General features: G+C 52.2%; 1 protein-coding gene across 1 annotated transcript; it reads left to right on the forward strand.

Annotated features, from left to right (window-relative positions):
• Positions 1–813: 813 nt before the first annotated feature.
• On the forward strand, positions 814–13,549 carry LOC140906194 (uncharacterized). The gene is given in 6 exon segments (XM_073329686.1): positions 814–829; positions 2,698–2,948; positions 2,951–3,016; positions 4,921–5,047; positions 7,161–7,265; positions 8,138–13,549. Coding segments are annotated over 6 exon segments (2,877 nt in total). The 3' UTR covers positions 10,450–13,549.
• Positions 13,550–15,228: the final 1,679 nt, after the last annotated feature.

Here is a 15,228-nt window from a genome sequence, read left to right on the forward strand (position 1 = left end):
CCAGAGCTGATATGGTGGCGACTGACTGCCCCTCGCACAAACAGGGTCACTTTGGGACAGCTATTCACACTATCTCCCCAGAGAGAGAGAGACACCGGGGCAGATTCCCTCTCTGGAGAGCGGCTGGAGAGGGGCCTCCTGTGACACCTCACTAAGTTATGGCACGAGCCCCCAGGATTTTTCCTGTCTGTCTCCTACCTGCCAAGGGGCCCCCATGGCCATTTCCCCGAGGCCTTCTCCTCCGCACATGCTGATCCTTGCAGCCAGCTGCTAAGTCCCCTCCTGGAGTCCTCAGCTCTGCTACCATGGCTGCTCTACCCCCTGCCCCTGCCTGTGATGGGCGGCCGAGAGAGGAGCACTCTGCCAGCCAGGCTAGTATCCAACACTGCTACAGCAACACTGCAAACAGGAAATGATCACACGCTCCCAGGAGTCCCCATTGGCTACCAGGGAGCAGAGGCCCCAAACCACAGAGAGTGCAGAACTGACAACCCAGCCATGGCAGAGGGGTTAGTAGCACATGGGAAGGGGAGGGGCCAGCACTGGTCCCCACGCCAGACGGATGGGGCGGGAGATGTACAGAAGGAATCACAGACAATGAGGGCCTGGCTCACACATGGCACAGGTGAGACCCCCCCAGAGGGAGGGGAATGGGGAATGAAGTAAATCTCCCTGCATAAAAGCTAAATGCGGGACAGACTCAGAATCCCAGCACAGTGGAAACTTGAGAGAGACAACACTGCAGCCCTGTGAGAGAGGAGACTGAGCCTGCAGGACCCCCAGAAAGGAAGAATCTCCCTTGACTAATCCAAAATGACAAAGACCTTGGGTGAGGGAGGAAAATCTCCACTGGAAAGCCATGAGATCCATAACAGTCTGCTTCTCAATCAGAGCTGGGCTGGAACATTCACCAGGGCTAACGCCCCTGAGACAAGGGCTGATGCTCAATGCTCTGCAAATACGCAGAGTGAGAGATGTATGCTCCCCTCCCTGCTCCCAGCTTTTAAACTTGTACTGCTCGTCACCCGAGCGTAGGACCCCATTAATGAGCATAAACGCTATAAGTGAGCTCGCCCTCATTGAGATGAATCGTGCAAAAACCGCACCGCCAAATGCACATTCAAACCCCGCGCAGTCCAGCCACTGAGCCACGTTAGTGCGCAGCATTACTGGCTCTTCACAGGCATTTGCATCAAAGGGCTTCTGTTTGCACAGATGTTCAGGGATTGTCCGTTCTCTGTGGGTGAAATTCACTCCACACATGTAAAGCCCAGCTACCCAGGCTCTAAGTAGGTAGGATGGGGGTGGTTAATACTGCTATCGGTCACCTCTATGCTGTTTCCTACCATCCAGCTAGGCTTTTCTTACCTTATCTTGGGATGTCAGACACCCATCCCTTGATGTGTAATTGATAATGCATATTCAGATTCTGCAAAGCCTCTGTAGTCATTTAAAAGAAGAAAATATCTAGCCCTCGTGGGTGCAAACTGGAAAGCTTCCAGATGTGAAGGGAGTGTAACCAATGCAACCTGGTCTTTCTGAGTCTGCAGGCAGCTTGAAACAAGGGCACAGTGGTGTGATCTCTGCCAGTCCTCCATCAATCTCAGTGGTGTGTCAGCTCTAAAGCCTAATGCTGACACTTCAATGTCAATATTAACTATTTCATTGTTGATCATTTTAGCAGATGAAATGGGGCAGGGGATGGGAATGAAGCCCATGAGGATGGAATTAGAAGTCACTGTGAGGAAGGAAATGCAGCAGGAAGAACAGAGGAGACCCACAAAGACACAGAAGAAGAAGAGAAACAGAGAAAGGGGAAGGAATGGGAAGAATGGGGAAGGAAGAGAAATAAAGGTAGAATAGTGGTGGCCTAAAGAAGATTGTATTTTTCCACAGGGTGATGCTGGAAAGACCAGTAAGGTACTAAGCAGATAAATAATTACGTTAACTAAAAGTTTGGCCACTACATAATGTCCCTATTCAACTTCTGATCTTTGTGAAAACCTCCCATCGAGCTCAGCCGGGGAGCCAGGGACAGTGATGGGCGTGCAGTGCTAAACTCATACTCTGGCAAGTGAGCCATAATTAAATAGGGAATTCATCCATCTCCACTGAATCAGTCTGACCCCCCTGCACTAACAGATCAACCAACGCAACCTTCTAGGTTCTCTATATTTTTTTGGTATGGTTGCTTCTATGCTCCTAAAGAAACTTGTTCATGCAGAATTTGTGGGGCCTTTGAGGTGAAAACCAAACTGGTTGATATGAAAATCATGAAATCCAAATCTGCGGCAACGGTGTTGTTTTTATTGGAAAGAAACAAATACACCCAGAATTGCAGGCGTTCTGCGTGTGCTGCAAGGCACCAGCTTGTGCACATCTGCATGGTGAAAAAGCAGGGCTTGTGATTTTCAGGCCTCTGCTGTGAGGCCATGGCAGGCCCTGATTTTACATGCCCTGCCTCCCTGTGGGCTTAAATACCCACGACGGGTGCAGCACAAGAGCCCAGAGAGACAGAGACAAGCTACTGAACTTCCCCGTGCCTCAGTTTCCCCCCCCCCCCCCCCCGGTAAGGGGTGGGAGGCGGGGTAAGAAGACTCCGCTCAAAGGGCTGCTGTGAGCTTCCCCTAACGCCCTTCCAGTGCCTCAGACGCTGCAGAAGAGCAAAACAGTCGCTGGGTTTTTTTTGTCTGCCAGGATTGTTCCAGGTTCGCACTCCCAATGGCCACCAGGGGGCGGCCCATCCTCGCCCGGGGAGCGGGACGTTCTCGCCCTTTGCAAGGCGTGGAGGGCGCAAGCGGCGGGCACGGGTCCCTTCCTCCCGCATCTCCCCGGCTAACCAGCGGGAGCGGGCTCCCTCCTGCCTGCATGCCCCGCAGCCCGAGCGGGAAACCGGGGACCCCCTGAGTGCAGCTGGAGGCGCCCAGGGATCTGAGCAGGCGGTGTCTGCTGTGGCAGAGCCTGGGGCTGCCGAGGAGGCGGAAGGAAAATGTCTGAAAGGGAGTCTGGCTCGCAGGTAGGGAATGGATCTGCCGCCTCTCGGCTTGGCCCCTTTCCCTTGGGCTTGGCAGGTGATGCTGCAGGATGGAAACAGCCCGCAGGGAGCTGGGACTTCCCCCCTTCAGCCTCTGCCCTGGGCCTGACCCAAACCAAACCAAACCCATGGGCTGCCCTCCAGGTGCAGCTTTGTTAGCTGCACCCATGTTCCTGGGTTAAAAAGCAGCCGGGGGGAAGGGACCCTGTGCGACTGGTTTCGGAAGTAAAGAGAGACCAGCCCTGGCTCGAACATAAGCTCATTTTTAAACTCTGCAATCGCAGAATGAGATCCTGTCATGTTAAAACCAGCCATGAGAAATGTCATGATCAGAACGGGGGGGTGGGGGTGGAGATAAGCAAAGCTCTCATTTGACATATTTAGCAATGCTTCTGTGTGGGTAAAAATAATTTACACTTTATGTCATGTGGCCCAATTCTGCAGTCCTCACTCAGGCAAAACTCCCAGTGACCTCAGTGGGTTTCACCTGGGCAAAGAGTGCAAGATCAGCCCCCGAACTGACCAGGTGAAACCCTGGATGCTAAATGGGGATACTCTGTCCCCATCAGGGGATGCTTTGTTTGGTTCTGCAGCCCTTCCCTCCCTGCTCATCCCCACCAAATTCTCACGGTCCTCCTGGGGGCAGCCATTTTACAAGAGGCAGAAGCAGGAAGCTGAAATTTTTAGTGGTTCTGCTCGAATACACAAATGGTGCTCAGAGATTTTATTAAATTGCAAAAACTTGTACAAAAGTGCTACCTGGGATGTTGACAGGTGCTGATTGGTCGGGACTTGCAACAAGCTTGAATGAGATAGGCTGAGTGATTTTGATGCAATGTCTGATTGGTCAAATGCTAAACATTGCCTTGGTGAGGAACTGGCTTCAGGAATCATTAGGTGATTTGATAAATTTTCCACCTGTCTTGTCCCTGGTGCATGCATGGTAAATTGAAAATGGTGCGCACATTTGCTGCGAGATTGCCACACTTTGTATAACAACGTGTAATGTTTATGCCGTGTGTAAAATGTCTGTGATCATCCATGATTTACAATGTCATTCTATAGCAAACCATTGATTGTCATTTAAAAAAATTCATGCAATTACTGTGCACATTTATATGGAGGGTCCTGGGTGTTTGTTTTTTGCATGTGACTTAAATAATAATATAACACTTGTGATAGCTATCGTGGGTACCCTGATGATGACCCCTGCACATACCTAGATAAATAGAATGCGTTAGTTAAGTTTGAGAAGGCATTTCTTTGTTCTCTCTCTAAAACATGCATCATTCTACAGCACTAGTCCAAACCACTCCGTTTGACAGTCGCGATACTGCAGTGTTATCGGAAATGACTGTTGAATGTGGTGGTTTTTGATAGGTAAATTCTTTAAAACGCTTATAACAATTTCTTAGGGTGTTTTTCCCCCTAAAACTTCAGGTCTGATCTCATTCAAAGCTGGGTGAGTAATGACAATCATGTGTTCATTTTATTCAGTTAACATATTCATGGCTGGCTCGTTTTTGTACATGTTAATTATTTGCCCAGCTTCACAAATAGGAAGAATGCTGGTGAGAACTGTCAAATAATGTTTAAAAAATTCACCAAATAAAATCAAATGTTGGAGAGAGCTCGAATCTCAACCAAAAGGCAAATGAAAAAAAGAGAACAAATGATTTCTGCTGACGTTTGAGTGAGAGACCATGGAGGGGAAAAGGATACTTTTCCTGCAGTTAGAAAACCCAAAACCATATTTCTTCCTCCTCCTCCCAATCATGCAAAAAGGCGGAACATGAAGGTCCATATTTTCTTCTTGGTTCTGCTGTTGAAATTCATGTTGACCTGCTACTGCAGTACATCTGAATAATAATTTCCTGTGATTTCAGGTCCCAGTGTCATTTGCCGATGTCTCAGTCAGTTTCACCCGGGAGGAGTGGGAGATCTTGGCAGAATGGCAGAAGGAGCTGTACTGGGACGTGATGAGAGAGAACTATGAGATACTGATATCGCTGGGTAAGTGACTGTACATTAATGAGGAGCTGTCATGTCTGAATGGCTTTGAGAGTTTGTTCCCCTCCTTTTAATCTGCTAGAGAAGGGTACGGGCTTGGCAGCCCTGGAAACTGAAGGCAGTGTGTCCTAGCGGATAGGGCCGTGGGTTAGGGCTCAGGAGATCTGTGTCCTAGTCCTGGCTCTGCCACTGGCCTGCTGTTTGACTTGGGCTACTCACTTCATCCCTCTGTGCCTCAGTTTCCCTGTTTGTAAAACACAAAGCGCTTCCCAAAGGAGGTCAATATCATTATCCCAATGATACTGATCTTTTTTGTTGAAGCGCTTTGAGATCTACTGGTGAAAAGCAACCTACGAGCTAGGTCTTGTCTATCCGCAAAGCAGGGGCGTAGCAGCAGTGCCTACTTCTCACATTCTGTTCCAGCGCTGTCCACCCTTCCAGTGTGAAAACACTCTGGACGAGGGGGGAGTCGCTCTCCATGGTCTAGTCGGTCTGCTGAGACCACCAGTCAGAGCCACTTGGTGCCAGTTGGGCCAACAGCTTCTTGTGATTGCTGTGCTGGGAACTGGGATTCTCAACTTGTTTCACACTGGTGTCCTGAAGATCTTTGGTTTTGCATTAATGAGGGGCCACCTCTGTAAATAACCCTCAGTGTTCATCTATTTTGCCTGTAATCGTTACCCTCTTACAGAATTGAGTTCTCTCTTGTTAACAAGAACGATTTTGTTGTCAGTTTTCATAGAAGTGTCTAAAATTGATACTTCGGCATTGGCCGCTTATTCCCAGAAATAGCTTCTTGTTGAATGGACTCAGCTAACCCCACCTGCCTCATTGCCAGCCATGCAGGCTCAATCTAGCTTCTGAAAAATCAGGATGTGTTTTTTCTGCAAGCAATAAAGATCCTGGAATAGGGATTTAACTGGTAATTTTGTTGGGAATCCATGAGGCAGAATGAGGTGCAGCTTTGCTTGCCTGTATGTACAATCTATTAGATCTTCAGGGCTGACCATGGTAAAACAGCCAGTGGAACTCATTGCCACAAGATATCATTAAGGCCAAACACTTGACCGGTTTCTAAAAAAGGACTGGGTGTTCATATGGATAATGAGACTGTCCGGCGTTGCAGCGATAAAGGTTTAAAAAATAGTTTGGAAGGAACAGAACCCTTCATGCTTCAAGGCAGTAGACAGCCTTTAATTGAGGAAGGGATGTTAGGAAAATTTTTTCCCCGGTGGGCCGGTTATTCCAGAAGTGCCTACTGCAGGGGGTGTCTCGTCTTGTATTGCGTCAGGTGTTGGCTGCTATTTGGAAACAGGATACTGGACTAAGCGGTCTGATCCCATCTAGCAATTGCTATGCTCCTTGTAAAGGGCTCTGCTCACCGCAGATGTATCTCCTTGTGGCTAGGTCTGGGAATTAGCTTTCACCCTGTCCGGTGCCCCTGTGGTTGGCTGCTCGCACGTGGTCCCTCTGGCTCTTGGCGACGGGAAGCGCTCCCCCCACGTAACTCGGCCCTGCAGACCCGTCACTACACAGTCTCCCCCTTGCGGGGTACCAAGGGCCCACTGGACAAGCTGTTCAGATGCTGCCTCAGATGGTCTGTGTTCCCCCTCTCGGTCCTGTGCTGCTGCCCAGTGGCTGGTAGGGGAACCTGGGCCCTCCCGCAACTCAGGTTCTGGCCCAAGGGCCCTCTGACTAGCAATCCAGGGCTGCTCAGTCTCCATCCCTGTTGGCATTTCCCTGGGCTCCTTCCTAACCCCACTTCTCTATCTCCTGGTCTGTCTCTGGATTTACCACCAGAGCTTCCTCTGCTGCACGTGGCTACTTCTCCCCTCTCAGCCGCTTGCCAGACTCCCGAGTCCAGGACAGGAAAGCAGACACGGAGGCCAAGTGAAGCCTCTCAAAGCCACAGAGGGAGTCTAGGTCAGAGCCAGGATTAGCGCTGGGGAGGGCCTGCATCTCAACCCACTAGTAGGCAATTCTCTCCTGGGAAGTGATGGAAAGCCCACATCCGTGTGACGGGTTCAGGCAGGTTTGCCGTACAGCCCTTAGCAGAAGGATATGACTGCCATGGTCTGGCTCTGATTAGTTCCGATTGTTTGTTTGTGACATGCAGGTGGTGATATGCCAAAACCTGCCCTCCTGCTGCTGACAGAGGAATGGGGAAAGCCCAGTGCAGAGGATGCCTCTGCCAGGGCGGCCCTGGCCCCCGTGTCTATAGGTGAGTATGGGAAATGATGGCAAGAGAAAAGAAATGTCCCTGAGCAAAGGAGAGCTGGCTGAAATATTTCACCCCCAAAGCTTCTGTTGTGGAAATGGGGCCTTGTTTTGAGAGTGAAAAATCTTCTTGAAAAAATCTTCTTAAAAACAATTACTTGACATTTTTATTGTGCTCCAGGCTTCTGGTGCATGAAAAAATTAGAAACTGATGCGTTGCTAAAATTTCAATTAATTTTGAATAAACAAAACATGGGGCACTTTTGAACCCTACGAAAAGGAAACAAACAGTCTAGAAATTTGTAGCAAAACTTTTTTCCCCCACTTATTAACCAGCTCTAGTTTTAAGTAGGAAACCTGCTTAAAAGCTTTGTCATCACAGACAGCTTAGTGTGGTTCTGTCAGCGAAACAGCCAGGACCTGCAATCGGCCTGGCTTTTTATGGTACAGAAATTGGGATTAGTGACCCCATGCACAATACATGACTGTGTCTCCACTGAATAAGTATCGCCTTGCTCTTCGATTCATAGATTCTGAGGCCAGAAGGGACCACTGTGATCATCCAGACTGCTCTCCTGTATGACACAGGCCAGAGAACTGCCCCGAAATAATTCCTTTTAGATCTTTTAGAAAAAAAATCCCACCTTGATTTAAAAATTGTTAGTGAAGGAGAATCCACTTGGTAAATTGTTCCAGTAGTTAATTACTCTTGCTAACTCCCTGTTTCACATATGGGCCCTTTTGGAGTTCAGGGTCATGTCTTAGTTTCAGATTAATATGACTAGGAATTCCTAAGAGAATTAAATCTAGTCAAGAAATGCAGGGGGAGCTTCACTCTTCCGTGTGTCTAATGAGATGAGTGTTGTTTCCTTCCAGTTGCTGAATGCCTGAATGCAAGTGGAAAGGTGAAACTGGAGGACAATGAAGTTGAAATCCAAATCCCTGAGCATCTCCCTTTGTCTGTGGAGGGGAGGCCCATTTCTTGGGGCTCAGAGAGCAACGCTTCACCTTTGGGTGGTCAACTGCACACGGCCCCCCAGGTTGCTCTCGGCGACGTCGATGGCAAAGCTCCCAATGTCCTGACTAAGTGCAAGACGGAGCCCTCCAGGGAGGTGGAAGTTCCACCCGAGTGTCCTTCGTGGTGCGACGGCAGTTTGCGATGGCAGCGTCAGGTCGACGGCACAGCCCCGCAGAAGGCTCGCTGCCTCGTGAAGGAAGAGATTGAAGAAGAGGGCGGCTACGGAACGGGTTTCAGTGCTCAGCAGTCCCAGCGCTCCCCCGGAGAAGAGGCAGAGGCTCCTCCATGCACCGAGTACAATGAAAGCTACAGCCCATGGCTGGGCGCCGCCGGCAGCCAGAGGACTGGTGTCGGTGCGGATCTGTCCGGTGGCGGCCAAGACCAGCGTGTTGTCATCTGCAAGACTGAGATAAGGGATGACCTCCAGGTTCACGTCATGGAGGAGCCTTACCCGGGCGTGTCCCCGGCCGGCGACCAGCCGCGAGATCAGTTCCTGCAGTGCTCCAGGTGCGCCAGAGACTTCCTGCGCCGCTCGGACCTGGTGAGGCACTGCCGAGCGCACAGCGGCGAGCGGCCGTACCGCTGCAACCGCTGCGGCAAGGGCTTCCGCCGGCGCTCGCACCTCAGCGACCACGTCCGCACGCACACCGGCGAGAAGCCCTTCCCTTGCCACCTGTGCCCCAAGAGCTTCAGCCGGCGCTCCACCCTCAAGAAGCACCAGGAGACCCACGCCAAGGAGCGCCCCGAGGAGCCAGCCTGGCAGAATGACCCGCCGAAGCCATGCCGGGCCCGCAAGGCGGACAAGGCCTACCCGAGCGGGAGGGGTCACGCAACCCAGCAGGGGAGGACGCACGCCGGGGGGAAGCCCTTCTCTTGCGGTGTCTGCGGCAAGAGCTTCAGCACGCGTTCCTACGCTGCCAAGCATGAGCGTGCCCACCTGGAGGAGCGGCCCTACCCCTGCGCCCTGGGCCCTGAGAGCTTCGCCGGGCAGCGGGCCCCGGCCAGGCGCCAGCGGGCGCCCGGCGGCGAGAAGCCCTTCCCCTGCGGCTTGTGCGGCCAGTGGTTCCGCCGGCGCTCGCACCTCAGCGACCACGTCCGCACGCACACCGGCGAGAAGCCCTTCCCTTGCCACCTGTGCCCCAAGAGCTTCAGCCGGCGCTCCACCCTCAACAAGCACCAGGAGACCCACGCGCGGCCAGGCCTGCACACCAGCCGGGACAGGGAGCCCGTCCACAAGCTGCCCCGCCGCGGCCACCCAGCCGCCAAGCCCTACCCCTGCCGCAGGTGCCACAAGAGCTTCAGCACCCGGGCCTATGCCCAGCGGCACGAGAGGGCTCACACCGGGGAGAGGCCGGGTCTGCCTGGCATGGGCGACCGGCGCTTTCGCAGGCAGACTCGCACCGTCAAGCATGAGTCCGGCCCCCGGGGAGAGGAGCCGTGTTGGCCCCACGGCCAAGGGAACTGGGTCGGGTCACAACCGCACGCCTTCAAGGAGGAGAGGCCATTCCCGGGGGCCAGCGTCCTGGGGGGGGCGCCGGAGCATCTGCCTGCTCCTGCCAAGGACAAGCTCTACCCCTGCAGCCTGTGCGAGAAAAGCTTCAGGTGGCCGTCGACCCTCAGCAAGCACCAGAGCAGCCACGCGGCCAGGAAGCTGCATCCCTGCCCGCTGTGCCCCCAGAGCTTCAGGAGCTCGCTGGCCTTGAAGAGGCACCAGCCGAGCCACACGGAGGAGAAGCCCTTCTCCTGCAGCCTGTGCCACAAGCAATTCCGCCGGCGCTCCTACCTCAGCGTCCACCGGCGAGTGCACCTGGAGAACGGCCCCTACCAGTGCGCCCTGTGCGAGAAACACTTCATCTTCAAGTGCGACTTCGTCAAGCATTACGGCTTCCACACGGGCGAGCGGCCCTACCCCTGCAGCCGCTGCGCCCGCAGCTTCCGCAAGCAGTCGCACCTCACCGAGCACCTCCGCATCCACACCGGCGAGAAGCCTTTCTCCTGCAAACTGTGCGACAAGCGCTTCGGCCGCCGCTCCACGCTGACCAAGCACCAGCAGATCCACAGCCGGCGCGCGCCCCTCCGCTGCACCGACTGCCGGAAAACCTTCGCCGTGGAGTCGGTGTTTCTCGTGCACCAGAAAATGCACGGCAGGACGGCTGCGCCCAGTGTGTGACTCTGTTTCCAGAAGCACGGCACACCTGCATGGGCCACAACATCTGGGCAGCCGATGATCTGTAGCCAGCTGCTGCATGGGCCAGCGAGTCACTCCAAAGGTCAGCTTTGCTGACTGCCAAAGTGGAGAAGGGGTCTAGTCAATTGCCAGGTGCCTCCCGCTTAAAAACGGCACTAGGGTTATTTTCATGACTGCAGTGGACAAAGGATCCGCATGGAAAACTTTGCTTGGATCATACAGCGGGCTGGAGGATATGCAAGACATAAGAGAAATTATTGAAATATGAGCTATTCGTTATGCCTCTGGGCGAGTCCCCAGCAGTGGGGATTGAACCTGGGATATCTAGATATCAACACATGAGCCTCTCTCCTGCTTGGGCTAAAAGACTCAGCTGTTTAAAGCTAAGAACATAAGAACAGCCCTGCTGGGTCAGACCAATGGTCCATCTAGCCCAGTGTCCCGTCTTCCGACAGTGGCCAATGCCAGGTGCCCCAGAGGGAATGAACAGGGAATCACCAAGTGAACCATCCCCTGTCGCCCATTCCCAGCTTCTGGCAAACAGAGGCTAGGGACACTCAGAGCCTGGAGCTGCATCCCTGACTATCTGGGCTAATAGCCATTAAGTGCTATATCCTCCATCAACTTACCTAGTTCTTTTTTTTAATCCTGTTACAAGTTTGGGCTTCACAACAGCCTCGGGAAAAGAGCTCCCCAGGTTGGCTGTGCGTTGTCCTGATGTTTGTTTTAAACCTGCTGCCTATTAATTTCATTGGGTGACCCCTGGTTCTTGTGTTACGGAAAGGAGTAAATAACACTTCCTTATTCACTTTCTCCCCACCTGTCAGGATTTTATAGATATCTATCATATGCCCTCTTAGTCATCTCCTTTCCAAACTGGAAAGTCCCTGTCTATTTAATCTCTCCTTATATGGAAGCTGTTCCAGACCCCTAATCAGTTTTGTTGCCCTTCTCTGTATCTTTTCCAATTCTAATCCATCGTTTTTGAGATGAGGTGACCAGATCTGCACACAATATTCAAGGTGTGAGCGTACCATGGATTTACATAGAGGCTGTTTGATATTTTCTCTTGTTATCTCTTCCTTTCCTATTGCCACTCTGTTCATTTTTCTGAGTGCCACTGCTCATTGAGCAGAGGTTTTCAGAGAACTATCCATGATGACTCCAAGATCTTTCTTCATACATCATTTTTTATGTCAGTTGGGATTATGTTTTTCCATGTGTATTACTTTGCATTTTATCAGCATTAAATTTCATCTGCCATTTTGTTGCTCAGTCACCCAGTTTTGAGATCCCTCTGTAACTCTTCGCAAACTGCTTTGGACTTAACTATCTCGAGTAATTTTGTATTGTTTGCAAATTTTGCCACCTCACTGTTTACCTCTTTTTCCAGATCACTTATGAATATGTCAGACAGCCCTGGTCCCACTACAGACCCCTGCGGGTCACCACTATTTTCCTCTCGCCATTGTGAAAACCAACCATTTATACCTACCCTTTGGTTTCTGTCTTTTAACCAGTTACTGATCCATGAGAGGCCCTTCCCTCTTATTCCATGACTGCTTACGAGTCTTTGGTAAGGGCCTTGTCAAAAGCTTTCTGAAAATCTAAGTACGCAATATTCAATGGATTACCCTTGTCCACATGTTTGGTGACGCCGCTCAAAGAATTCCAGTAGATTGGTGAGGCGTGAGCTCCCTTTACAAAAGCAATTTTGACTCTTCCCCAACAAACTGTGTTCACCTATGTGTCTGATAGTTTCAACCAATTTGCCTGGTACTGAAGTCAGGCTTACTGACCTGTAATTTCCGGGAGCTTTTTAAAAAAATGGTTGAAACGTCCCCACGTACAGCCGCGTGAAGAATACAGGTACTTTGCCTGTCGCTGCACGCCACAGTGAAAGGCTCTGGTAGGGGGCGGCGACGGGACACTCCACTGTTAAAAGTAGCAGTGTAGACGTGGGGGGCGCTGCTTGGGCGTGCAGAGAGCTGTGTCGGGTGAATATGGCCTAGAGTTCAGGTGCACAGGGCATGCTACTCGCCTAAACCGTGTCTTACCATCTACCCTGCTGGTTATGCCTGTGCTAGGGGGTTGCAGCATTTGGACTCTACCTGCTGCCAAAAGCGTAGAAGAAGCCTTAGCCAACGCTGTGGCAGGCTCCTCAACCGCTATCTGTGGCCTAGCTACCGCTAGAGGGGGACAGAGCTCCGCCGTGAGTGGTCGCCGCCTACATATTAAAGAGTGTTTTCTCACCTGGGGCTGAGACTCCATCAGCTCTCATGTGCTAAGCTTGGTCACGCCAGGTCAGTACTTGGACGGGGGACCGGCTGCTGAAGGCAGGATGGGAATTCGAAAGGTGACTCTTCCACGTGAGCTGGTGCTGAACCCAGGGCCCAGCATGGTGCGAAGGGACACAGTGCTTCTGGAGGTGCTGATGTTTGGATGAGATGTAAGACTGGGGTCCACCACTTGTCCTCATTAAAGATCTCCTGAAGTGCGTCCAGAGTGCTATCCTGGCCCCATCCCATCTCTGGTATCAGCATTCAGCCAACTTGGAAATCTGTCCCCACACTTTCAGTCGGATGGGATATTCTTCCTGCTGTGCCGTGTTACTGCGTGTAGTTAAACCGTTGCCATGTTCAACCCCAGAGGCAGCTGCATATCAGTGATAGAGTCAAGGGGTAATTTCCAGTGTATATAGTTGAAGACTGCAAAGAACGAGATGTACAAGATATTACCACTAATATCTAGCTCAGGCCTCCCATAAGAGACATGTGCCCACAGGGTGGGGGAAAGAGTTCTTGTAAACGTAGCCTGGTATCGGAGCACAGTCGACTGGGTAGTCCTGGTGGTGCACAGGTGTGTGGAATGCAGCATCCAGCCTCCGCAATACAGACCTCCTCTTGCTTCTGGCTCGGCCTCCTACTTAAAAGACTGATGGTTTTTACTGTAGGTAACAAGGGTGAGAACCAATTGCACTGATTAGTCAGTAACGATTCCAGTTCTATCACCGTAACCCGATGCTCAATTTCTTGCACTCAATGGCTTAGCTGTAAATGGACAATAAAAAGGTTTATTACAAGTGCTGTGGCTGGTTATTATCTTGGAATAGGACCTGAGTTCAGGTCAACTGTTGGTCTTTTATTTAAATGTTCTAATGGTGGAATATGTCTGGGCCAAATCCCAATGGACCTTGGCAGGAAGCTCCGGGAAAGAATCTTTCCCATGCGTGGCTTCCTCCGTTCTCCTGGGAGGCAGGGGAGGACTTCAGCCACCCTAGTCAATAAGAGGGTGCCTGGAGCATTAGGCCAAAAGCACACAACTTGTTTGTCATGTCTCGTCCAGTGTTAGCGAGATGCCAGGAGTTCTCCTGGAGCAGGAGAGGCAGGGAGCTGTACAGGGTTGGGTGCCAGCCTGGGAGCTCGGGCCAGTTCTGCCATTGACTTACTGGGTCAGCTGCTCAAACTTTGCAGGCATCTAAAAAGTTTGTCACCGTTCCTTGCTATTGTCCTGTTGGATGGGTGGCAACACCCAGAGCGCGCAATGCCCTGGCCTGCCAGGCAAACGCAGGCTCTGCCTTGGGCCTGAGAAAGGGTGACCTGGCTTGCAGAAGGGATGGGCTCTCAGAGCTCCTACCTACATTGGTGGCGAACTGGGAGTGTCCAGCCCTGCTGAAAAATCCGCCCATTCCTAGGGGACTCACTTCAAGCACCTGCATGTGGCCAGTGCTTCTTGGCTCTTATGAGCTGTGGCTTACACACATCACCTCGCCTTAGTGTTTGGGCATGTCCGCCACCTGCCTGCCCCCTGCCCTCTGTGTCTCGCTGGTGCCGACGTACGTGGATGAGGATTCCAGTTCTGCTCTCTCCAGAGCCGTACAGAGGGAGTGACATCCTCACTCCATGCCAGGATGCTGCAGTGACTGCATCCCTTCGTCCTCCGTTGCCCACACCAGGCGTGTGCTGGACAGGCACAGCGGTGCACTCAGTGCTGAGATGCTGTAACGCACAATGTGGTTTGTTACCAGCTAGCGTTTCCTGCAACAGCATATGTCTGGAACATAGCATCTTAGCACCAGTAACCTGATGGTGCTCTGAGCCCTTTAGAAATAGGAATCCTCACCCCCCTGGCCCTTTTTCCGGAGGAGTACAGAGAGGTGCAGTGACTTGTGTGAGGGAATCCATGGCAGAGCTGGGTCTAGAGCCCCCCTCGGATTTATCTATTGAGCACGATTCACAGGGATCTCTAGGTATTGCATCTCCTGCCTTCCCAGCCTGTACATTAGCTACGCTGGGGTCCCTCCTATAGGTTGAGCCATGTAGCCCCCACCACTACACCTGGAGTCAGACTGCTGGGAGAAGGAGCCCTTGGTAAGTTCTTCAAGGGGCTTTCCAAATCTGGGCCTCAGAGCCAGGTTGCGCCTGCAATGTGCCCTGGACTGGCCTCTGGCTGTGGTCCTGTCTCAAGAGTACTCTTGAGTGTGTGCTGGCGGTCAGGCACCCCGGCCTTTCCCAGCTAGGATACAGCTCCAGCCCCAGCCTGGGCCCTGATCTGCTTGTACAGCCAATTTCCCACAGCCCTCCCCTGGCTGCTTGGGCCAGCGCTGGACTGGGACCGGTGGCCATTGCTGCTGCCCATGCAGGGCTCTCACTGTGGGGGTGTCAGGCTGCCTGTAGCTGAAGAGCCAGGTCTGCCCTGAGTCCTCTCCTCTTGGCTCCTGTCATATGCCCAGCTCAGGGCCTTCACTTACCCTCCCTCCCT

This window comes from Lepidochelys kempii, chromosome 2 (genome assembly GCF_965140285.1).
Source record: "Lepidochelys kempii isolate rLepKem1 chromosome 2, rLepKem1.hap1, whole genome shotgun sequence".
Classification (NCBI taxonomy): Eukaryota; Metazoa; Chordata; order Testudines; family Cheloniidae; genus Lepidochelys; species Lepidochelys kempii.